This window comes from Ceratocystis lukuohia (genome assembly GCF_044167205.1).
Source record: "Ceratocystis lukuohia strain C4212 chromosome Unknown Supercontig7_pilon, whole genome shotgun sequence".
Lineage (NCBI taxonomy): Eukaryota > Fungi > Ascomycota > Sordariomycetes > Microascales > Ceratocystidaceae > Ceratocystis > Ceratocystis lukuohia.
In genome coordinates, this window is record NW_027263526.1 from 2170757 (window position 1) to 2192958 (window position 22202).

The window sequence follows — 22202 nt, forward strand, 5'->3', positions numbered from 1 at the left end:
GCGCACGTCTACAACCCTCGCCTGCCCTTTGTTCGCTTGCTTCCTCCAAGCTCCAAGTACATGCGTATGCACCACAAACAACTTCGCCTGTTTGATAGGGATGGTGGATTAGGGGAGGAGTATGGGAACATGCGGGCCGTTTACTGAGCAACCTATCGCCAATACTGATTTTAGGAAGCTGCCCTTTTCCCTCCCTTCACCAGAGAGCAAGAGGCCCCATTTCTCCCTTCTTTTGCTGGGAGGGAACATGAAGGGACGCTAGCCGCCCTTGCTTTTGAAGGTGGAGAAGGAAGGATTAGAAAAGAAAGAAAGGAAAAAAAAGAAAAAAAAGAAAAAGAATAAATGATAGAAATAATGGGGAAAAAAGAGTAGATGACACAAAACGACTTGCCTAGTCCCCCTCACTGTAGCCAAAAGCTTCAAGGGCAAAAGGATGGTTCTGGGGCAGTCGCGGTCATTTGCTCCGTGCTTCCTTTTTTGCTTCTCTCTTCTCACAGATAGCTCATACAAAACATACGTAGAAAGGCAAGTACCCAAGTATTTATTTACAATAAGCAACGGTTTTCTTCATGCTCTTATCCTTTCATACGGGTAGCCACGGTATGCATGTACAGTGCATATGAGCAGTGCATATATAGATGGCACTGTACCTGCAACTGTATATGCTCCCCTGCCGACATCAATACCAAAGGAAAGATGTGATGACCATTAGTCAGTCGGTGAGATAACATCCACATGGCAATCAAGCACTAAAACGTCCATCGTTAGAAAAAGGGCGAGGATGCTTTTGCATGCTTACTCGCTTCAAGATCTACTTATCAGTAACAAGCAAACAAGCCCGTGTTCAGGTCCTGTAAGCGCTCAATGCGAGGGATAACCGCCCAATAACACCAAGGAAGCCCAACCTGCCCTTGAAAGCCGCCCTTTCGAACTCTTGACCCCTCATCTTCCGAGTCTCGAGTCCTGAATCTCTTTCTATTTTCACCGCTTCCTTTTTGTGTTCTGTGCTCTTTTGTCCTTGCGATTCCCGCGGCCATAAGAAGTACTCTTGTACTTTTTGGTGCTGTGTGTCTGTATGGGAGAGAGAACAAAAAAACCCTTAACTTACATGCACTTCTTGCCCGTCATCCAATCAGTTCATCCTTCATTCTTTGCTCTACACACAAGGGCCCTTGAATATTTGAGCAATGACATCAGTCCAGATGCACCTAGGTGCTTCCCAGAAGAGTCCGTTTAAAACGACGTTCAAAAGCACGGCATGCGATTCATGGGCTATAAGATGGATCTTAATATAAATTTGAATAGCCAGTAGTCGGCCTCAAGGACAAGTCCGTTTGAGACGGGCGTTAGGGCAGTGCAACTCATGACTTATAAGGGAAAGGCTCCCATTCATTCTCGAAGGCCACAGAAAGAATGTGCCTGACTTACATTCCCCAACATCAGGCCAGCGCCACACAAATAGATGTATTATATTCTGTAAGTGGAGTAAAGTATAACAAGTCACAAAACCACACAGCAGGCCAACTGTCATGGCCAGCAAGCATTGGTGGAGGTTGGGATGTTGGTTGAAAGTCAGACCATAACCCCAGTTCAAGGAACCTGCCAATGTAATGCCTCTAACACTGAGCTGAGTCTCCTACGTTCTTAGGGTTAGACAAAGACTTGAAAGGGTAACTTACAAGTAGCAACTACCCATTAATCCTGGAAAATAATAGTGGGCAGATACGAAGAGCGTGCTAACGGATACTATCTCCATTTACGGACATATATATATATATATATATATATATATATACACACACACATACTGGGGGGACGAGACAAACAGGCCCTATATCAACATGGGACACTATAACCCGGCAAGAACTAGAGGACACGAAAGGCACGAGCCTTTTCTTCTTTCATCCCCAACTAGTTTTTTGGGCGAGCCAGGGTGTAGCACGAGCTATCCTTGTCGTCGTACCCAAAGTAGCTACGGGGGGGAGGACCTTCGAGACAATGCCAGGCAAAAATTGTAAGCCGAGTTCTCGTACTTTTGCTCTGTGCTGTTCTTTGGTACGGTGTCGACTTGACTCTTCGAGTCTAGGAAGCACGATAGTACGTTGATGTGTCAAGAGTACGTGCACAAGCACTCGCTCGCGATGCCTTGGTACTGACTCTTGATTGGGCGGCACTGGAAGACTCCGAGCAGCCAATCAACGCAAGGAACAGGCCTACATTATGCTTTTGTTAAGAAGAGGCGGGACGGGGGAAACATGGCTTGCTTTCACGAAGACTTATCCTTTTGCACAGACCCTTTCACGAAGAGACAGCTATTAGCAGATTTGCATCCGCCCTATTTAGCCAAGCCCGTTTCCAAGGGAGGGTGTGTTCATTTTGCGCATATTGAGCTGACTATCCTGGTGTGAGCATCAACAATTTATTGTGAAATGTAAAAGCTAACTAACATTCGGTTTAGTGGGAAAGGAAAGTTCTGGGAAGTGCTACTGGCAGCTAGGACCAGACTGCACATAGCCGCAAGAGATAGGCATAGCTACACCCACAAGCACACACGGTATTACTGCATGCATGCATGCAAGTACCTTGTAATGCACATCATCGGGGCTTTCCTTCTCCTAGTCAGCCCAGTCGGCCAACTACGCTGGAGGACGATCATAAAGTGTCTCCTCTCTCACAATTCAATTCTCTGCTAGGTTTTTTTTCAGCTCGAGACCCTATCTATCCCTTTGCTTTTTTTCTTCTTCTTCCCACGTGTTAAGCTAGTCAGTCCTGGGGACTTCGGCACTGAGGGTGGGAGACGAAAACAAGACAAGCATAGAGAAGCGGTCACTCACCCAACCCAACGCTCTTGTCTCTAGGTAACTACACATTGTCTCTCCTATCCTCTTCACTAGGCTAGCTAAGTGTTATTTATACAGCGTCTTATGTTGTCAAGGAGCAGTAGTGCACAGACAGCGAACTAAGCCAGTGCCTATTTGTTCCCTCTCTGTTTGATGTCTGTGTATATGCTACATTGACAACTGACGTCTGCACTAGCAGGATATGCATATCCTTTGAGCAGCTGGCGCTATTATATCTTCTCTAGCGTCCACTCGGCTTGTGCATCTTCCGATACTACAGCGAAAGCGAGACTATGGTTCCAGGATCATGAAACCTAAAGTTTTCATATATCAAGTTCTGGTTCTCGAACCAATATTACTTCTCTCTTGCCGCCAATTTCTCATATTCCTTTCATTTCTCATTTATGCCCTTTTCCAGGTTGTTAGGCGTTTTACCTTCCTCCCAAGGCTTTGGAGTTCTCGTGCTCTATGCCCTTTGGCGGAGAGGAGGAGCGAGGCCCAACCTGTAGGCGAAAATTACTCTATGGACGGGGTCTTCTAGTAGAACCAATGTTTCTCGTTTACTCAGACACAGCATGAACATATAGGCATGAACACAGAGAAATCGCAGCACTTGATTGAGCGCCGTCTAGGCTCTCATAAAATTTTCGCTTGCGCGTCGACAGGAGCATGTATTTTACCGGGCTCGGGAGAGACTCTGAAGAGAGCTAACACCAAGGAAGGCAAAAGATGACAACAAAAGACAAATACGATGTGGCTAATATGGAAGTTAGCTAGCTGTCCCTAGAATAAAAGAAGAAACTTGCGTTGCGTTGCTCAGGCTCTCTCCCTTCAAGGGAAGCAACAGCAGAAAGTGAGACAAGTCGTTTGTCAGGGAGAGCAAAAGGAAAGCCTACGCATGACCCAAAGAAAAAAGGGAAAAGAAAATAGCAAGGGTGAGGGGAGAAGAAAGCATCGCTTCACCACGTTTCTAACCTGCATAGAAAGAAGAAAACCCGAAAAATGTTGAAGCTAAAAAAGGGAGATGAAAAGCAATAAATTGATGCAATGGCTAGTCGTTTCGCCGTGGGTTTCATTCAAGGGTTTATACCCTAATTTTATATCCCACGCAGTGGCTTTCTCAGCTTGATAGTACGGGTCCATTCGCTACTGCATCCTTGACCTCATTTTCCTATCGTGCTGCTTAGACTACATTGTGCTTGTAATAAGTAGTGGCGGCCGCTGACAGCTGCCAGTCGCATTCAATCCTCTACCACAATTTTTCCGTCGCAAAACTTCAAAAAAAAGGCAGAAAAATCTGTAATTTTTTATTTTTATTTATTTATTTCTACTTGGAGGCTTCCGCGTACAACGCCTCTTTTCCTCACTTCCGCCCGATTTCAAATCTTTAATCCATCACAACGGTATCTCTGGAATATCAAAACCAACTCAGCAGAGAAGGATACTGGAAGGCGTCAATATCGTCGACACACAAGCCATACATAGAGACTGAGAGCAGGCGAAGCTGTTCATATTGTGATTGTGGTAGTGCACAGGGGATTTTTTTTATCTACTTTTCTGTCTCCCTTTGTCTCTCTCTGTGTGTACACACCTAGGAAGATCGCAAAAGCAAATTTCTAGTGCTTGGCGTGCAAATCACACGATCTGCTCACTGCTTGTCTCATAACGTGTATCTAAGCTGCGAAGAAGGCTGTAGAGGCTCAGCAAGATAAGGCAAAATTAAAAGAAGTTGAGCGACGATCCTAGGGATATTGCGCCCTGTGAGATCGGCGAGGATAGACAGACATACAGAGGACAGACAGGCCGACTAACTAGCCAGACAGACGACGAGTCATTCCGATACAACGGAGACTGCCGCTCATTGGCCCTAACCTCACCGTATCCCCACAGCCGACTCTCTCTGCTTTTCCCCTCCTGCCTACGATGTTCACTGAGCAATTCGTCGTCGCCGTGTGTGGCCCACCGCTGGCTTCCAATACCTCTGTATCCAAGGATGCTGGCATCTACACCTACCAAATGTCGCCTCAACTGCAGGCTCTTAGTGTGCTCAAAAAGAGCTCGGCGCCCGTCAATGCTATGGCCGTCAGTCCCACGCACATATTCACCGCCCAGAACAATAAGGCCCATGTGCATGTGTACTCGCGTGAACGTGGGAACCAGGAGGCATTAGTGGCCTTTTCCGAGCGCATTACCGCTGTGGCTCTGGTGGGCGATGTGCTTGTGCTGGGCACCGCCGAGGGCCGTGTAATTTTATGGGAGGTAAGCGCTTCTTTTCGTCTTTATCTCTGCACCCTCTTTTTTTCTGTCTAGTGCTTGCAACTAACACGACTTCTGTTCTAGACCTGCACTGGCCGTCAAGTGAATACCCCACCCTGCCATGTACAGCCGATCACATGCATCGAGATTGCGCCCTTCCACATCCTCACAGGCTCAGGAGATGCCAATGTCCACGTGTGGTCAACAGCACGCATGCTTGAGCTCGACAGCACAGCCGAGCAGGAGCCTGACCGTGTTCTGTCTAACCACCGCGGGTCCATCACCGGGCTGTCAGCCGGAGCCAGTGCCAACCCCGAGACCAGCCTGTGCGTATCATCAAGCCAGGACAAGACTATAATAATCTGGAACTACGCGACAGGCGACGCGCTTCGAACGCTGCTCTTTGCATCGACGCCGCTGTGTGTCTCGCTTGATCCGTCAGCCCGTGCGATTTTCACCACCACCGACGCTGGCGAGCTGTTCATGGTTGACATGTTTGGTCCGCGCCCACTCGTTGGCCCGCACAGCGAGGAGCATGCCTCGGCTGCCGTCAATATCGCCCAGCCTCTGGGCAACTCCGACGAGGAGCTGGGTCCTGCCCAGACCATGGCTGTCAACTATGACGGTACTACACTGATTACTGGCCACGCGCGTGGCAAGGTCATGCAGTGGTCGCTGACCGACAATAGCCACCCTACTGAGCTAGCAGACCTGAATGCGGCCATCACTAATCTGGCCTTTACGCCTATTCTCGACGCACAGCCTGCGCCTATCAAGGCTGTCAATATCGTCAAGCCAACGCAGGCTGAGAGATTGTATACGTTCACGACACAGATAACAACTTCAATTGCGCCCACGAGTCGCTTTGAAAGCATGTTGACTGAAACCGGGTTTTCGGCTGACGCACTGCAAAGTGCTGTTCTGGCTATGCAGGAAGAAAAACTTGAGACGTCCGCTGAGGAGGCACTGAGGAAGGAGAATGAGGAGTTATGGGAGCTAGTCAGGACGCAGAAGTAGGGTTGCATCGGGCGTGGGCATGTCATCAGGCGTTAGGATTCTAAAAGCATATGCGGGTATTACATGGAATCTACGGGTTTGCGAGTTTATGTAGCCAAAAAAGTTGCTAGCCTTTATACACGATATATATACTCATAATCACACTGTCAACTGCGCCGACGCGTCTTGTTCTGGGGTCAGATGTATCCAACCAATCACAGCCTATTTCTTTTTACGCTATACTCCTTGTACAACACTAGTAGCCGCGATAGGCGCAACACTTATGCCCCACTAATTTTTTCTTCTAATCTTCCTTAGCCTGACGTCTTGTCTGGAGCTCCTCTCCTGATCTTGACCTCACTTCTCTCGCTCGAAAGACTATCAAACGAGACTACTAACAAAGGTTGATACACGTTGGCATCATGTCCGTCGCTCAAGTCATCCGTGGCGACTCCGCTCAACAGGCTCGGTCTCTGGTGAGTTCCTCTCGCTGATTTGGCATCATGGACTATTTCGGAAGGCCCGCATACCCCGCCACTAGCTGCAACCTGACATCAAATGCTAGCAACACGGATAAAAAGACATAGGAATAGACCGTACACAACGCTCTTGACAAGGCTACCGCTAACAGTCATTCACGCATAGTACCGCCAGTTATTAAGAACCAGCGAGCAGTTCTCGTCATACAACTTCCGCGAATATGCTAAGCGCCGCACACAGGCTGCCTTCCGCGAGAACGCTGCGCAGACTGATAGCCGCCAGATCCAGGAATTGATGCAGAAGGGCCTGCAAGAGCTACAGGTCATGAAGGTGGGCTTTGAGTCTTGTGAACTAGCGAGATGTCGGGGGTGACTAATAACTTGCTTAGAGACAAACCTCCATTGGAAAGTTTTTCCAAGCCGATAGATTGGTTGTTGAAGCCAAGGGAACTGTAAGTCTTCCGCTGTGACCGATTAAATGGGATAGTTCACTGGCTAAAACATTTCACAGGAAAAACTTTCCCAGCAGAGCCTCCCGCTGTCAGGGTAAACGCCGCCAACAACCTCTATTCACTATCATACGAAGCGATTACGATTTGCATGCTCTCTCTGATACGACGAGTTTTAACCCTTTGCACCATGTACTATTATTTTACTGCACTAGTGATGGAAAGACGACTGTGCCCCGTCGCCATCTACCTTTCCTTAGATGTCCTGTTATTTTCTGTTATGTCCTGTTGAGTTGAGTTGCGTTATTGAGCGCCGGATTGAATAATCTTTCTTGCACAACAGTAAAAACGCCAAAAAAAAAGCGCCGATTAGGTCCCTTCTTTGCGTATATGTGTAGCTGCAGTGTTCATGTACCAATGACAGCGATGTCTGGCTTGACACATGATGCCAACGTCCAATGTTTGTGATGCAAGGAGATTGATATAGACCCACTATTATTACTGTTTAGCCAACATTTACCCGACTGCCGCGCCATCGCGCATCGCGACAAGGCTAAAGTGCAAATACAACAGAAACACGCCTTTGCAAATAGGACTACAAGCAAATCGCCTATCGCCGTCGCCGCCCACCATCCACAACTGTATCTATTATCTAGTCTTGATAAATTTGACTAGCTTTGTTCTTCTCCACGTCCGCATTTTTTCCTGTTCAGACGCCTATTTATTGCAGCTTTCGTCACCAAAATTCAAAAAGGCAGAAAGAAAATAAGCCGCATCGACTGGCAGTCGCAAGAGACTTGAGGCAGGCAACATGGCACCTAACGCCTTCAACCAACCGTCGCTGCGTTCGGTAAGAAAATTTCATTGTGCTATTTCGTTTGTGCATATTTGGCGGCTGGATTATTGCTAATTCTCGCTAAATAATTTAGACTCGCCGTGCACATCGTGCCGGCTACACTGATCATGATGACTTTGATGGTTCGTCTCGCCTCCTTTCTGTAGCCTTGTTCCTTTATACTGGCGCAATTTGCTACACATTATCGACACACGACAAAATCCGCTGACAAAACTTATTGCTTTTCTCTTAGGCCTCCCCGTCAGACAATGGCGCGAGGAATGGGTCAAAGTAGCACCTTCTTCGCAACAGGAACAACAAGCCTCGAACGACATCTGGAACATGGAACTACTCCATGGGATGCCCAAAGACACCAATCTCCTCCCCTCACACAGCCAAGAGCTACTCCGCCTCGCGCGATCTGGCCGTTTGCACAAGCGACCGACGCCTCAAGATGACGATGACGGTACCGAAACAGGGGCTGCTGACAGCTCGGCTGATAAGCCCGAAGATGACCGCAAAGACTCCGCATTTATGACGCGAGTGTGGAAGCAACTGCCCCGCAATGCTGAAGACCAGCCTCTTTCATATCTCGCAAAGCGCCGTAAAGGCACTGTCACTATCGCGTCCAAGACAATTGTCGACAAGCCTCTCGGTCCGACCGTTACGCGCGCAACCGTACGTCGTATTGACGCTGCTGGAAATCCTTACACCCAGGAAATCACATTACAGCCCGGTGTTGCAGTTGATGGCGAAATCATTTCTACGCGTCACGTTGTTTTAGTGTCGACAGCACAAGTCCAGGAGTCAGTGGCTACTGAGACGCCGCCAGTCGGACGGAGGAGGGCACCTCCACCTAAAAGAAAACCCAAGGGTCCTGGTCGTGGGCGCAAGAAGAAGGTTATTGTTGAGGGTGCAGCTCCTGCTGGTGGCGCAGTCGCCATCCCTGTTTCTTCTTCGGCGAACACCACGAGCCAGGTCAAGTCTGAAGGTGGAGGCGAACCAGTAAGTTGTACCATGGTTCTTCTTGAACAGCGCCATACTAACCTGCGTAAGACTATCAAACCCGAGAATCGATCTCTCTCCCACGACTTGGAATTAGCAGATAACTCGGCAATGGCCTCAGAAGATGAAGACGAAGGTGATGACGGCGATGACGACGAAGGTGACGATCACGACGCCGAAGAAAGCCAAACCCCCAAAACCCAACAAGACACGGAAATGAGTGACGTCCCCGATAAGGCCCTAGAAGCCATAGAAGCCGAAAAGATCACCGACTCGAAAGCATCTGTCGAAAACCTTGCGCCCAATATTAAGGAAGAGGTTAAGGAGGATGTTAAAGATGATGCTATGATCGCTGCCAACACGCATCCGGCAATTGACCCTAGTCCCCTGCGAAATGTGATCACTATGCCACACTCTCCTACCACTATTCAGTCACTCGCCGTGACAAATGATGACGTTCTTAATTCTCTACAGCCCAATAAGACTGAGGAACCACAGGAAGATGTAGCCATGGACGATGCTGAACCAGCTCTAAAGGTACCTTCTAAGAGCCCTGAACCTGGTTTGGCGGTTGGCGAGACACAACTTGAGGCTCAGGTTGAACCCATTCAAGGTTCTGGCGAGCCTGAGGTTGGTGTTGATGGGGACATTGAAATGATGGATGATTCAGGCCCAGCTGTACCAACGCTATCTGACAAGGAGACTGAGTCCGCCGGTGTGAAGGAGCCCATGCCTGCACTTGAAAATATGGAGGATCTGCCCATTGACGCTGTTGAAGTGGTTGAAACGCTCGAAGCTGCCCAGGCTGTCCAAGCCCCTGAAGTTACCGAAGCTGCTCAAGCTGTCCAAGCCCCTGAAGTTACCGAAGCTATCGAAGCTATCCAAACCGTCGAAGCTACCGAAGGCACTGAAGCTACCGAGGCTGTTGAAGCTGTTAAGACTGTCGAAATTGTTGAGGCTGCCGAAACTGCCGAAGCTGCCGAAGCCGCTGAAGCCGCTGAAACTGCAGAAGCCGCCCAAACTGTCGAAGCTGTTGAAATTTCTCAAGCTATCCAAACTGCCGAAACTGTCAAAGGCTTCGAGGTTGCTGAAGCCGCTAAGGTTGCTGAAGCTCCTATAGTTGAAAAATCTCCAGCAGAGGCAATTATTGAAGAAGCCCGAGAAACACAAGACGCTACAGAAGCCAATCACGCTGATGAAATGGTTGTCGACGAGGCGGATGAGGATCTAAAATCAGAAGAAGTGAAGCCTGAGGAGACGCATGGAGCAGATGTCAATGCGACTACCGAGACTGAACCCACTATCGCGGAAGAGGCTCCTGTTATTGGGGTTGGGCTTGATGTCAAGCCTGAAGCCGAAGTGGAAGCCAAAGTGGAAGGCGAAGCTAAGGCCAATGATCCAGAGCCTATGGCTTCTGAGCCAACTCCCCAGAGCCCCCCAACGGAACAACTTCCCGTAGCTGAGGATAAAGTGACGAAAGCTCCCGAGCCTAATAGTGTAGAGGATAAGAACGAGACACCTCTGGTTGAGGAAAAGCAAGTTGATGAGACAAATAGCGAAGCGAGAACCGAAACGAAGAGCGATGCTGAGGAAGAGGTTAAAGAGAAGGAGATGGTGGAGGATACAACAGAAGAAGTAAAGAAGGATACAAATGAGGAGACAAAGGAAGGTGCCCTACCTGGCGTGGAGGCTACTGAGAATACGACGGCTGAGTCCGAGATACAAGTAGAGCAGGCCACACAGGAGGAAAGTACGAAAGAGGAGAAGCCTGAGGAGAAGACCGAAAAGACGCCTGAGGAGAAGACCGAAGAGACGCCCGATGAGAAGCCGGAAGAAGTGCTCAAGCCGGCTTCAAACCCTGATTCCGCCGCCCCCGAGACAGCCTCGGGTGCCGAGACAAGTATGGTTGACGAATCCCAGGCTAAAGCACAGGCCACCACTGCCATGACTGTCGACGCAGAGAAGGTTCCGAAGGAATAGTTGTCTGGTATTTGGCAGGCGATGTTTTTGTTATTGTCACGATGGCCTTGTATCTGGATGGATTTATTTTATTTTCTTATTTTTTCATGTTTGGGGGGATTTGCTTTGCTTTTCAAGGGGATTTGCGACTTATGGTCGGTCTTTCTTACAGTTAGTATTTCCTGCACATTGGCCCTATACTACATACAACCCATGTTTTATCTCATTGCAATACTTTCATAATACACAGTAAATCTGCTTCTATGCTTGTTAATCGTACATTCTTTACAGCGTCCGGAACAATGCGAGCCAGCCGACTGGCGGCGGTCGGACGTTTTGCAAAATGTCGCGATCGCGGGTCTGCTTTGCAAATGCCAAACGACGCTCAACGATCCAGCGATCAGACTTGCCGCGGCGTGCCTGGTCAAAGCGGGCATTGACGTCATCAAGCGACAGGCCACGCCACCAACGTTCCCACCACGGAATCTCCCCGTGCATTAGACGGTGACGGAGGTCTTTAATGTGCTCCCAGGCCGCAGCATCGCGCTCCTTCTGGGCCTGCAACATAACCTCAGTCATTTGCGCCCAGTTCTTAAACCCAACGATCAAGCACTGGCGACAAGCAGCAGTAGCAGCTCGCACCGAGGCTGTCGGATCGTCTTTCCACAACGCTTCTAGTTCTGCCTCAGCTGAGTCGATCCCCTCGCGTGTCCATACAATGCCGTCTTCCTTGTGTGTGCCAGCAAACATCATCTCACCGATATAAATGCTCAACTTGGCTTCTTCACAGAGCTCTTCAGGACTGCGCCACGGTGGCTGGCTGCCATCAGGCGGTGGTGGCGGGTAAGCGGGCATGCGGAAGGTGTTATGGAGCTGCTCAAGTATAGAAGGCTGCCGGTGGCGCAGTAGCGCGTCTGCGTCGGTAGGTAGCGGGGGGTAGTTAGGCAGCGAGCGGCGAGCCTTGAGAATAGAAATCATAGCTGGAAGAGCAACGTTGAGGCGTTTCTTCTGGGCCTTCAGCGTGAGATACTCTGTTAATACGTTGAGCAGGTTCTCGGAAGGTGGGCCGGCGTCTTCATTCAGGATCAGAGTCTTGGGGTCGAAGAGGGGCACTTTGGAGTTTTTAGAGACCAGGGCAAAGGCCTCAGTGAAGATCTCTTCGGCTTCAGAGCTGCGGCCCTTAAAATCAAGAAAGGTGGCGCAGAGAAGCATGGCGTCCAGTTTCTGCTTCTCGTTGAAGCCCTTGGTAGTCATGATTTTACGGTAGAAGTTCTCGGGCACAATGAATGACTCGACGCAGTCCTCGTGGTAGTGTCGTCGACGACATGGCGGGTCAGGGTTCTCGGGTGTGGTGATAAGCGTAGGGTTTATAAAGCTGTTTGTTCTAGTATCCCACGAGTAGTACGGCACATACTCTGCCGCCCTGGCTGCCGACATGAGCAATGTGTAGTATTCACGTCGCCACTCCTCGCTCTTCATTGAGACGTCCAGGCCGGCTGCCAACAGCCCGTACTTCTTAATAATGTGCGGTTGTGTCTGAACGCCCTCACCGTCCCATTCCCACGACTCTAGCATGTCTAAGCAACTGCACACGCTGGCAAAGACGCGGAGTGCCTGGCCATTTGACCCAATAGCGCCCGGCTCTAGTAGATCCATGATATGTTTGCGCTCCGTGCTCAATGTCGTCGACCACTCGCTCGGCACTGGTACCAAGTGGTCGACCTGATACTGCTTTAATGCCATTGTCGCTGCTGGCACAACAATGACCAGGAAGCCCAGCCAGCCAGCAGCAAAGCGGAAGAACAACTTGATTTCATGCTGGCGGAACTTGCGCTTCTTAACGGTAAAATACGCACGTAGTTGCCGGGAATGTGCTGAGAGAAAAGGTGCCGTCGGCCGTCCTGAGGTGAAGGAAGATAGCGGGCGAATGTGGGGCATGCGGGTTCGGGCGCGGGTGCGAGTGCAGGAATGCATAGGCAGCACACGCTGCCAGGCCTTGGTGTGGGCTACAACAGCAGCATCAAAACGGCCCATGGTGGTGAGAAAAGTTGTTCGTGCGGTACGTGTGGGTATGGGTCTTGTTCGCGATCTTCAAGGCTCGCAAGACCCGGTTCTCATAGCGGATAAATAGCGGATAAATCCGGGGTCTACCCGTTCTGCTAGACAAGGTTATACTTTGATGTTGGTATCATGATCACTTGAATGGAGATAGAAAAGTGGGAGCTATCTGCATCTTAGGGTTCCTAGATCACGTGACACACAAGACCCGATCACAAATTTGTTTTAACCCTTTATAATATTCGTTACTTGATGCAGCAGTGCGGGCCTTTACCATGACTCTTGCTTGTTCTACTTCCATTCTTTTCCTTTTCCTTTTTGTGACTTATTGAAGCTTCTCTATTTCTACTTGCGTTATTTCTGTGCTACCGCATTATAAGATTACAAGTGCCCGCCATGACTACTATAGCTTCTACTCTCTCGGATTGGCTCAACTCGCCTAAGTTCCAGCTTGCAGCTACGGCCATTGTGTCTGGTGCTGCTGTTGCCGGAATCATTCTGGGCGCTCAGGCCTTGGAACGGGAAGAGCGCCTTATTCAATTGAAGCAATCTATCCCCCCGCCAAGCTCTGCTAGCCAGCCGGCCGAGCCCGTCAGTCATTTTCCCTTCTTGCCTTTCACATGCGTACTCCATATACTCTTTTCATCTTTACTAACGCACTTTTTTTCAGCTCTCTAGCTCCGTGTCCAATCCTCTTCCGCACAAGACTAAAGAGGATATCCGTAACGAGGCTTTGGCGGCGCGTGCTATTGCCGGCGAGTTTGATGAGGAGCTGATTCTCGAGCAGCTCGCACGCAACCGTGTGTTCTTGGGTGATGAGGGCCTGGCAAAGCTGCGCAACTCGTTTATCGTGGTGGTGGGCCTAGGTGGTGTCGGTAGTCACTGTTGTGCATCGCTGGCGCGATCAGGTGTGGCCAAGATTCGACTGATTGACTTTGACCAGGTGACGCTCAGCTCACTCAACCGCCATGCCGTGGCTACACTGGCTGATGTCGGCATGGCCAAGGTGCAGGCTATGCGGCGCCGCCTGATGGCGATTGCGCCGTGGGTGGACTTTGACATGTGCGGAGAAAAGTTCGACGGGGATTCCGCGGAGCGGCTCTTAGGCCCGTGGAGAGACTCGGGGGTGAAGCCGGATTATGTCATTGATGCCATTGACAATATTGATACCAAGGTTACCTTGCTCAAGTTCTGTCACTCAAATAATATTCCCGTCATCAGCTCGGCTGGTTCTGGCTGCAAATCCGACCCTACGCGTATCATGGTGGGCGACATTTCCGCCAGTACTGACGACCGCCTGTCACGTTCGACCAGACGCAAGCTGAAGCTGGTGGGCGTTGGTTCGGGCATCCCAATGGTATTTTCTACGGAAAAGGCCGGTGAGGGTAAGGCCGAATTACTGCCTCTCAATCAGGAAGAATTTGAAAAGGGCAAGGTCGACGAGCTAGGTGTGCTGCCCAACTTCCGACTGCGAATCCTGCCAGTGTTGGGCACTATGCCTGCAATTTTTGGCTACACAATTGCCAATCATGTGATTTTGTCTATTGCTGGTACGTAAATGGTATGGGGTGTGTGGAGGAATAGGCGAGACGCCTTGCCGTGTATGCACTGTGCGTGTTGGCTCCGTGCACTCTATGCTACACGGCCATTAGTGCGGAGCTTTCTAGGCCTGTATGCATGTGGAATCTGCATTATGTTGCCATGCATATGCAAAGCCCTCAAAACTAACTCTCTAGTTGCCGCGTATTCTTTTGCTTGGTATGCGTCTGTTCCTTGCTAATACTTGCTATCATAGGCTACCCAACTCCCTACCTACCCACTAAGATGCGGGAGAAGATGTATGACACATCACTCGCTGCTATACAGGCATTTGAGGAGAAGCTTGCCCGCCATGTATCGGGCAATGCGGCCAACATTGCCGTTGGCCTTAAAGTGCCCATCACAACGGCCGACATCATGTTCTTGATTGAAGAGGTCTACAAGGGCCGCAGCGTCGTAACCGGAATACCCACCAAGCTCGTGCTGATTCGTTGGGAAAAGCCAACTGAAGCCGAAATGCTGCAATACATCGGCGAGGGTAAAGACCAGCAGAAGTCGACGAACCTGAAGATGAGTCATGTTGTCTGCATGACCAAGGAAGAAGCGACACGCCATTTGAAGGAAGTGCTCATGGAGGGCAAGCCGCACACGGAGGTTTACCCGGCAGATGTCATTGAGCTAGTGACGAAGAGAAGAGAAGAAACGGCATTGTGGGAGAAGGAGATCCGCTAGAGTGTTGATAGAGATTGAGTAAAAGGGAATAAAAAGTAAAAAGAGATTGATCCGAAATGAATGGTATGAGTTACTGACTCAACAGATGAGCCTGCGAAAAATACACCAAAGCAAGGTGAAAAGCGCTACTAGCGATGGGACTCAGGTCGTCACCAGCCAGGAAAAAAGAAAGATGACGAATGGGCGAAGGCTCTACTGATGCTCGTGGCTTTTTGTATTTCCCTTGATGCACGTTTGGAATGTTGGAGATGTTTAGAAAGAAGAACAAACGAACACGGCTATACAAATAAAGTGACTTGCAATTGTTATGATTGATGATATATGAAGGCGTTGTTGTGCTTAGTCAGCATTAATGACGGAGAGCAACATCGACGACGTCGTACAAGTTTGAAAGATTCCTTTGTCTTTGAGATGAACAAGTTTTCGTTCGTTCTGAGATCCCTGTTGAGAAGCAGCCAATTATCAGCCTTGGCCCACAGGGCTCTTTCTTTTCGTTCCTCATTCTCCCTTGTTTTTTCTTCTTCTCCTTTAAATCCGAGCTTCGTCCGACATGTTTGTCGGAGCCAAGCCTCGCGGCTCTTGCGGACGTCGGAGCTGGCAGAGACTAACAAGCTCGTTGGGCCGAGGGGGATTATATTTTGGCCAATCAGAGGAATTTAGTGGGCACTGATGGTGAAATGGTGTGGCGTTGGCGTGGCGTTTGTGGAATTGAGGATAAGAGAGCTTGGCTTACTAGATGTCGGGGTTTTAGAGAGAGAGGCAGTAATAGTGACGTAGTAGAGAAGAAGGCTGTAGCTATACTGGCTGAACACCAAGCCAGAGACTTCTCCGAACTATATTAAAAAATTATCGGCTGCAGGCCAAGCCGACAGGTTACTTGCGCCGGCCGCTACGAGCAATGTTGAGTGCTAAAACGGCACGCGCTTGAAGCACCGGCCGCGCATTACGTGAATAGGCGGATACCCACCCACTGAAACTTGGGGGAAGTTTCTTCCTCTTTCAGCGCTGTAAACTCCTGTAATACTCTGTAATGTATCATGTTTTCCCACTGTAATTTTCGTCCTTCGGCTGTATCCTCGATCCTTCCGGCGGTATTTTTCTTCCCCTCGCTGCTGAATTTCTATTTCCTTTTTTTCCTTTTCTTCTTTTTTGTTTCTTTCTTGCCTTTTTCTCTTTGCCTTTCTCATCTTCCTTCTCCGCCTCCTCCCCCCAAGTAACTCGTCCTCCGCCTCTCTCTCATTCACAATGCTTGCTTTGAGATCAATTTCGGGCGCTGGCCGCCAGTGCATGCGCGCTGCTGTTCCCCGGGCTACGCCCAGCTTTGCTATCCGGGTAAATCAGGTCCTTCTCCCTTCTTGCATCAGCGTCGTGGTTGTCTGTCTGCGTTGTGCATTTGCAATTGGGTCTGCTTTATCTTCTGCTGGTTATTGTTTCAGTCGATCACCGCTCGCTCTCTTCGGTGGCAATAATAATAGCATCGATTACCAAGGGCTACCACCAAGCTCCGTTTAGAAGCCCCTCTGGTGATAGTTTCGTATGCGACATGCCCCGATCCGACCGACCGATCCGACCAAAAATCCCGACCCGACCCGACTCCTCCCGAGCTGGCCGGTCGTACACCCGCCAATTGCTGATCGCCAGCATGCAGACAAATTGACGCAAGCACAACATACACGAAAGAAACGCTCTTGGCTAACTGTCTTCCGTTTTCGTCTAAATAGGCCCAGCGCTTCTACTCCGACAAGGCCGAGGTCGCCAAGTACCACGGTGTCAAGGATGCCCAGGTTAGTTTATACTCTATAATTTGCCTTGGATGATAAGCAATGTCCACGGCCCTCTATTCTTCAATCAATTGATCGTTTTGTGTCTTTTCTACATTTTGGGTGGGCAAGTGGCAATGGCTCAATTAGCACTACTTGTCGTTGTCTGTTAGCCATGTCAATGTAGTGTAACATTAACATTGCATGCTGCCAGGGCCATTTAGGGCCGCCCAGGGCCATAGTAACAACAATACAAGTTTTGTTATTAATCAAGCCCATTGCTATTGTCATCATCTCACCCACCCATTCATCTACCACCATACTACTGCTACATTGCATATCATATTTGCGTTAACATGCTAACATACTGGACCTCACTACCTTCAGGGCAGATACCTCGTTTCTCTGATCGAAGGTGATGGTATTGGTCCCGAGATCTCGGAGGCCGTTAAGCAGATCTTTGCTGCTGCCAAGGTAAATCAAAAACCAGCTTCTTCCCCTATCTAAATTGGCTAGCTGGCTGACAGCGTCCCCCTTCCACAGGCCCCAATTGCATGGGAACCCATTGATGTTACACCCATTCTCAAGGACGGCAAGACCGCCATTCCCGACTCTGCCATCCAGAGCATCAACAAGAACAAGGTTGCTCTGAAGGGTCCCCTGGCTACCCCCGTCGGCAAGGGTCACGTTTCGCTTAACTTGACTCTGCGTCGCACCTTCAACCTGTTTGCCAATCTGCGCCCCTGCCGCTCGGTTGCTGGCTACAAGACCCCCTACGATGGTGTTGACACCGTCCTGATCCGTGAAAACACCGAGGGCGAGTACTCGGGTATCGAGCATGTGGTTGTTGATGGCGTCGTGCAGTCCATCAAGCTCATCACCCGCGAGGCCTCCGAGCGCGTTCTGCGCTACGCGTTCCAGCAGGCTGAGGCCATTGGCCGCAAGAAGGTGCGCGTCGTGCACAAGGCCACCATCATGAAGCTGTCGGACGGCCTGTTCCTCAATGTCGCCAAGGAAGTTGCCAAGGACTACCCTAACATTGAGTTTGACGCTGAGCTGCTCGACAACACTTGCCTGAAGATGGTGACCGACCCGCTCCCTTACAACGACAAAGTGCTGGTTATGCCTAACCTGTACGGTGACATTCTGTCCGACATGTGCGCTGGTCTGATTGGTGGCCTGGGTCTGACCCCCTCGGGTAACATTGGTGACGAGTGCTCCATCTTCGAGGCTGTCCACGGCTCTGCTCCTGATATTGCTGGCAAGGGTCTGGCTAACCCCACGGCGCTGCTGCTGTCTTCAATGATGATGCTGCGTCATATGGGCCTGAGCGAGTATGCTACACGCATTGAGAAGGCGGCATTCGACACCCTGGCTGAGGGCAAGGCGCTGACGGGCGATCTGGGCGGCAAGGCCAGCACCTCGGACTACGCCTCTGCCATTATCGCCAAGCTGTAAATTAGATTCTCTTTTCTTCCAAAGATTTTTTTGCATGTTGTTTCGTTTATTCATCTGTCTGTCGGCCCTGGTCTTTTTTTTACCGCTTTGTTTTCGTTTCTGTTGTCCTGATATTGGAAACCTTTTCATACTTTAGTCGAGAGCTAATGTCGATGTCAGTTTGACCACCACTGTTGTTGTATGACACTTCACTTGTAATGTACATATATGCATTGTTATGTTGCAAAAAAAAAAGGGGGGGGGGGGGGTAAGAAAAGGGCGAAAACGATGAAAGAGCTCCAGAGGGTGACGTGATGTCATGTTATTCTGATGCATGGAATAAGATAGGAGATAAGAGACAGACAGACAGAGAGCTATGTTAGCGAATGTTTGTTAATCGCATTCCGTCTGGCTCGGCCATGACCGGGCATTATTAAATACACGCACTTGTGTATACCCATATATACATAGCAGCCAGACTAAAGCACGAAAAGAAATGCGGATAGAAGGGCCAATCAGCAGCCAGGTTGTCGTCATCATGGAAAGAAACATAAAGGGTCCGTGCCCTTTTATTTTTTTTCTTCCTTTTTTTTGTTTAGAACAAGAGGGAGGGAGACATCTATGCACGATGCGATATGCAAATGCCACGGCTGTTGATGCAAGATGGGAGGAGGTTATTGGAGACAGGAGAGGGGCGGGGAGAGGATGGATCTCTGTTCTTCTTTACTAGGAGGGGTCAGTCACGAAAGATATTATGGAGCAAACAAAACACCGGCTTGTTCGAGGCGATAAGCAGAAATCCAAGTACGGCTATTCAGCAAGAATTAGGTTGAGATGTTCGCCCATGGAAAAGAAAGGGGAAGGGAAAGAGCAAGCTGGAAATAGGAAGTGACATTTGCACTAGAAGCAAATGGAAGACGTCTAGAAGGTTTGTATAGTGGCCTGTGGTAGGTGCTCCTTCCAATTTTCTTCTTCTACTTCCCTTCTTTGTCTTACTGCCTTGTCTTACTGCCTTGTCTTACTTACCCCTTCTCTATTTTTGGCACTGATTGCACAACAGCAACAGCTTAGACTCTTGCCGAGATAGACGGAGAAGAATAAAGGCAAGAATACAAGAGCTTCTCTTGTTCTCCAAAAGGCGCACTGGACGTTTATCTCCCTTTCCCTCTTTCCCTTACCCCGTTGTAGGCGCAGCTTCTTTAATCAACTTCCCCCCCCCCCCCCCCCCCAAATAAAAAGCTCATGACAAAAAAAGGTCCATCCATATGCACGCCACCCCCAGGAAATGAGATATTGAGTTGAAAAAAAAGCACGTCCACGTTATCTATCTTATCGTTTTGGATCTTCTAGTATAACATATTATGTATAAGTCATTGAGACATATATATCTCGACTCCGAACTGGCTTTCGGCCGCAGAGTCCTGGCTTGTTGCAGGACCACCCACGTGCATAATTTGGGATTGGAGATGGTAGACGAGAGGGGAGGGGAGAGATTTGCAAACAGCGCAAAGTGGGCTATCTGTGGCGGGGAGGGCAGAGGTAGAGAAAAACAGGAGGACTTGACAGACTGCGAGCTGTGGGTTTGTTGGAGTGCTCTTTTCCTGGGCCCGGACAGGAAGCGAATGAAAGGGACTATGATAAAGAAGTGAAAAAGAAGGCAAGTGAAACAAGTAATACACATCGCTAGACTAAAACACTACTCTACAGAGCCTGTATCGTGTGGTCAGATCTGCTGCCTGGAGTCGCAAGTAAAATCCGCTCGGTCTGGCTATGTTGTCGTGCAAGTGGATACACACACGCACACGCACAGCTTTAGGTTCTAGTTGATCTAGGGCTTTCAATAGAGTTGGTATGCATGCTTTCGTCACCGACATGCAATTTTTTGCAATTTTTTTCTAGTCAGCCAGTCGGGTCACGTCAGACAGAGAAGAGAGAAGAACGAGAAGGAGGATTTTGACATGACTAGAGAAGACAGGAGGGAGGGGGCGACGAAGGATTGCAGCTGGCTAGCATTGATCTTGATCTTGAGCCAGATATTCGTCTTGCATTACTAGTGTTCTACCTCCGCTTTAACTCTGCTTCGCTTTTGCTTTTTTGAATGCTACTATTATCGTTACAAAGCCCCTCCGTTCCTCCCTTCCCCATCCTTCAGGCTTCCTTCGTCGGCGCCCCGAGCCAGCCCTTGTCCTTGCCCGCACCCTGTTCCTTGAATTCCTGGATGCCTTGAGCACGACTAACACCAATCAAGTTCCCCATGAGCCAGCTCCCATTTTCATGCTCTGGACTTTTAGGCTTCCCGGCTTATCGGATGGGCGTGTGGGTGTGTGGGCGTGCACCGTATCTCTCTTCTTTCTCTTTTTGCCGTGCTTTGCGTGTATCTTTGCTCTAGTTACTAGTTTAGTATGGTCACATTAAGTCGCGACTCGGGGCTTCGCCTGACTGTTTTCGTCACTTACTGCTTAATTGGTGGGCTCCAGCGCAGCGAACGCAGTTATAAAAGGCAGGTCGGCCCCTCCATCTTCCACACTTATCCTTTCCTGTCAGGCTGAACCAGACCATCTTCTTGAAGCATACAAGCGCTCTCACTTTTCTGTCTTACTATTCTCTTTCTTCCCCCCTCCACACCGCACATCATATTAACCATGCCTGGCTCTGCTGCTTCCTCCGGCGCCACTTCGCCCATCGAAAGCTCCAGCATCGATGCCCTCACCAACCAGGTCGAGAAGGGCAAGGTCAAGTTCTTGATCCAGACGGGCGGCAAGAAGTACCATTGTGTGCTCAAGGACCGCGTTGCTCAGTAAGTATTCGGCAAACCCCTAGAGAAACTGTGTTAGCCTGGGCTTCACCAGCCAAGAGCGTGTGTAAGTGTGTAAGTGTCAAGCCGAGCTAACCAATTGAAACCCTCTCTGCAGTGAGCGTCAGAAGGCTGCCCTTTCGACCGCTAGCTCGTCTGCCGCCAGTGTCAACAGCGGCGAGAGCTCTCCTTAAACTCAGGACCTGGCAATCTTTCCGTCTATTGACGGAGCGATGGCGACAGGCGTGCTCAGAGGGACTCATGCCGATGATGTCTCCTACCCCGAGCACTCCTGCTCTTTTCCTTTCCTATTTGTCATATTTTCTTCATACAAATATCCTCTTCTCTCTCTTTTCTTCCTTCGTTTTCAAAAGGATCACCGGGGGAGACAACAGCCAAGGAGGAGAAGGCAAGAAAAATTTACTTGCCCCTCCTTTTTTTTTCAAAGGTAGCGGGCAGTCTTGGGCTCCTTCCTAGGCTTGGTTTCGGCTTCAGCTTCCTACTTGTTTCTTTTATTTTCTCTTGTTTGGCTCTATTGTCTTGGCTTCTCAAGATAGAGAGGATGGATCCAAGATATGGGGACGACCGGACCGGAGACACCAACATTAGCCCACTTGGGGCTTTGGTTCTTTTGGCTTCGGGCCTTTAGATGGTTCCCCCGCCCCATCTCTCTCACCTCTGCTTTTCTTGTTCTCGTTTTCTGCTCTTTTTTTCTCTTTTACATAACCCAGCAAGGCGCCGGCTCAAAAACGGGGGGCGTTCATGTTTGTCTTGTTTCGTGCTTTTTGGTACTTTGTTAGGGGCGCTGTTGATTCTATGGTGTTCTCTTTTTGGGGGACTTTGACTTTGGTTTTAAAAGGGCTGATTCTTTTTTCTAGTGTAAAAAAACAAGACACAGAAATATAAGTAAGCTGGTTATCTTTACTTGATTCACTGGAGGCTGTTGCTGGCCACGCCACGACATGACATGACATGATGTTGATTACAACTTGCTTTGTTTGACTAACGACGCTGTGAATCTGACATTGTCTGGGATATCAAAACAGCTGCCTACAAGCAAACT

At 49.5% G+C, this 22202-nt stretch overlaps 7 protein-coding genes across 7 annotated transcripts; 6 read left to right on the top strand and 1 right to left on the bottom strand.

Annotated features, from left to right (window-relative positions):
• Positions 1-4763: 4763 nt before the first annotated feature.
• Positions 4764-6113, top strand: HOO65_070480 (Pre-rRNA-processing protein crb3/ipi3; the record flags this gene model as incomplete). Its single annotated transcript, XM_071005045.1, has 2 exons — positions 4764-5099; positions 5181-6113. The coding sequence occupies 2 exons, from the start codon at positions 4764-4766 to the stop codon at positions 6111-6113; spliced, it is 1269 nt and encodes a 422-aa protein (XP_070857198.1).
• Positions 6114-6514: 401 nt separating this feature from the next.
• Positions 6515-7121, top strand: HOO65_070481 (LYR motif-containing protein 4; the record flags this gene model as incomplete). The annotated part of the gene is made up of 4 exons (XM_071005177.1): positions 6515-6568; positions 6768-6902; positions 6961-7023; positions 7083-7121. 4 exons carry the CDS (start codon positions 6515-6517, stop codon positions 7119-7121), a joined length of 291 nt encoding a protein of 96 aa, XP_070857199.1.
• A 710-nt stretch (positions 7122-7831) lies between these two features.
• Positions 7832-10840, top strand: HOO65_070482 (LYR motif-containing protein 4; the record flags this gene model as incomplete). The annotated part of the gene is made up of 4 exons (XM_071004871.1): positions 7832-7870; positions 7950-7998; positions 8109-8860; positions 8912-10840. 4 exons carry the CDS (start codon positions 7832-7834, stop codon positions 10838-10840), a joined length of 2769 nt encoding a protein of 922 aa, XP_070857200.1.
• Positions 10841-11104: 264 nt separating this feature from the next.
• On the bottom strand, positions 11105-12853 carry HOO65_070483 (uncharacterized protein; the record flags this gene model as incomplete). Its single annotated transcript, XM_071001343.1, has 1 exon — positions 11105-12853. One exon carries the CDS (start codon positions 12851-12853, stop codon positions 11105-11107), a length of 1749 nt encoding a protein of 582 aa, XP_070857201.1.
• Positions 12854-13273: 420 nt separating this feature from the next.
• Positions 13274-15148, top strand: HOO65_070484 (tRNA threonylcarbamoyladenosine dehydratase; the record flags this gene model as incomplete). The annotated part of the gene is made up of 3 exons (XM_071004970.1): positions 13274-13468; positions 13548-14427; positions 14673-15148. The coding sequence occupies 3 exons, from the start codon at positions 13274-13276 to the stop codon at positions 15146-15148; spliced, it is 1551 nt and encodes a 516-aa protein (XP_070857202.1).
• Positions 15149-16393: 1245 nt separating this feature from the next.
• HOO65_070485 (putative isocitrate dehydrogenase subunit 2 protein) lies at positions 16394-18366 on the top strand (the record flags this gene model as incomplete). Its single annotated transcript, XM_071004953.1, has 4 exons — positions 16394-16480; positions 16870-16932; positions 17296-17382; positions 17425-18366. 4 exons carry the CDS (start codon positions 16394-16396, stop codon positions 18364-18366), a joined length of 1179 nt encoding a protein of 392 aa, XP_070857203.1.
• A 2621-nt stretch (positions 18367-20987) lies between these two features.
• On the top strand, positions 20988-21333 carry HOO65_070486 (uncharacterized protein; the record flags this gene model as incomplete). The annotated part of the gene is made up of 3 exons (XM_071005208.1): positions 20988-21142; positions 21195-21206; positions 21258-21333. The coding sequence occupies 3 exons, from the start codon at positions 20988-20990 to the stop codon at positions 21331-21333; spliced, it is 243 nt and encodes an 80-aa protein (XP_070857204.1).
• Positions 21334-22202: the final 869 nt, after the last annotated feature.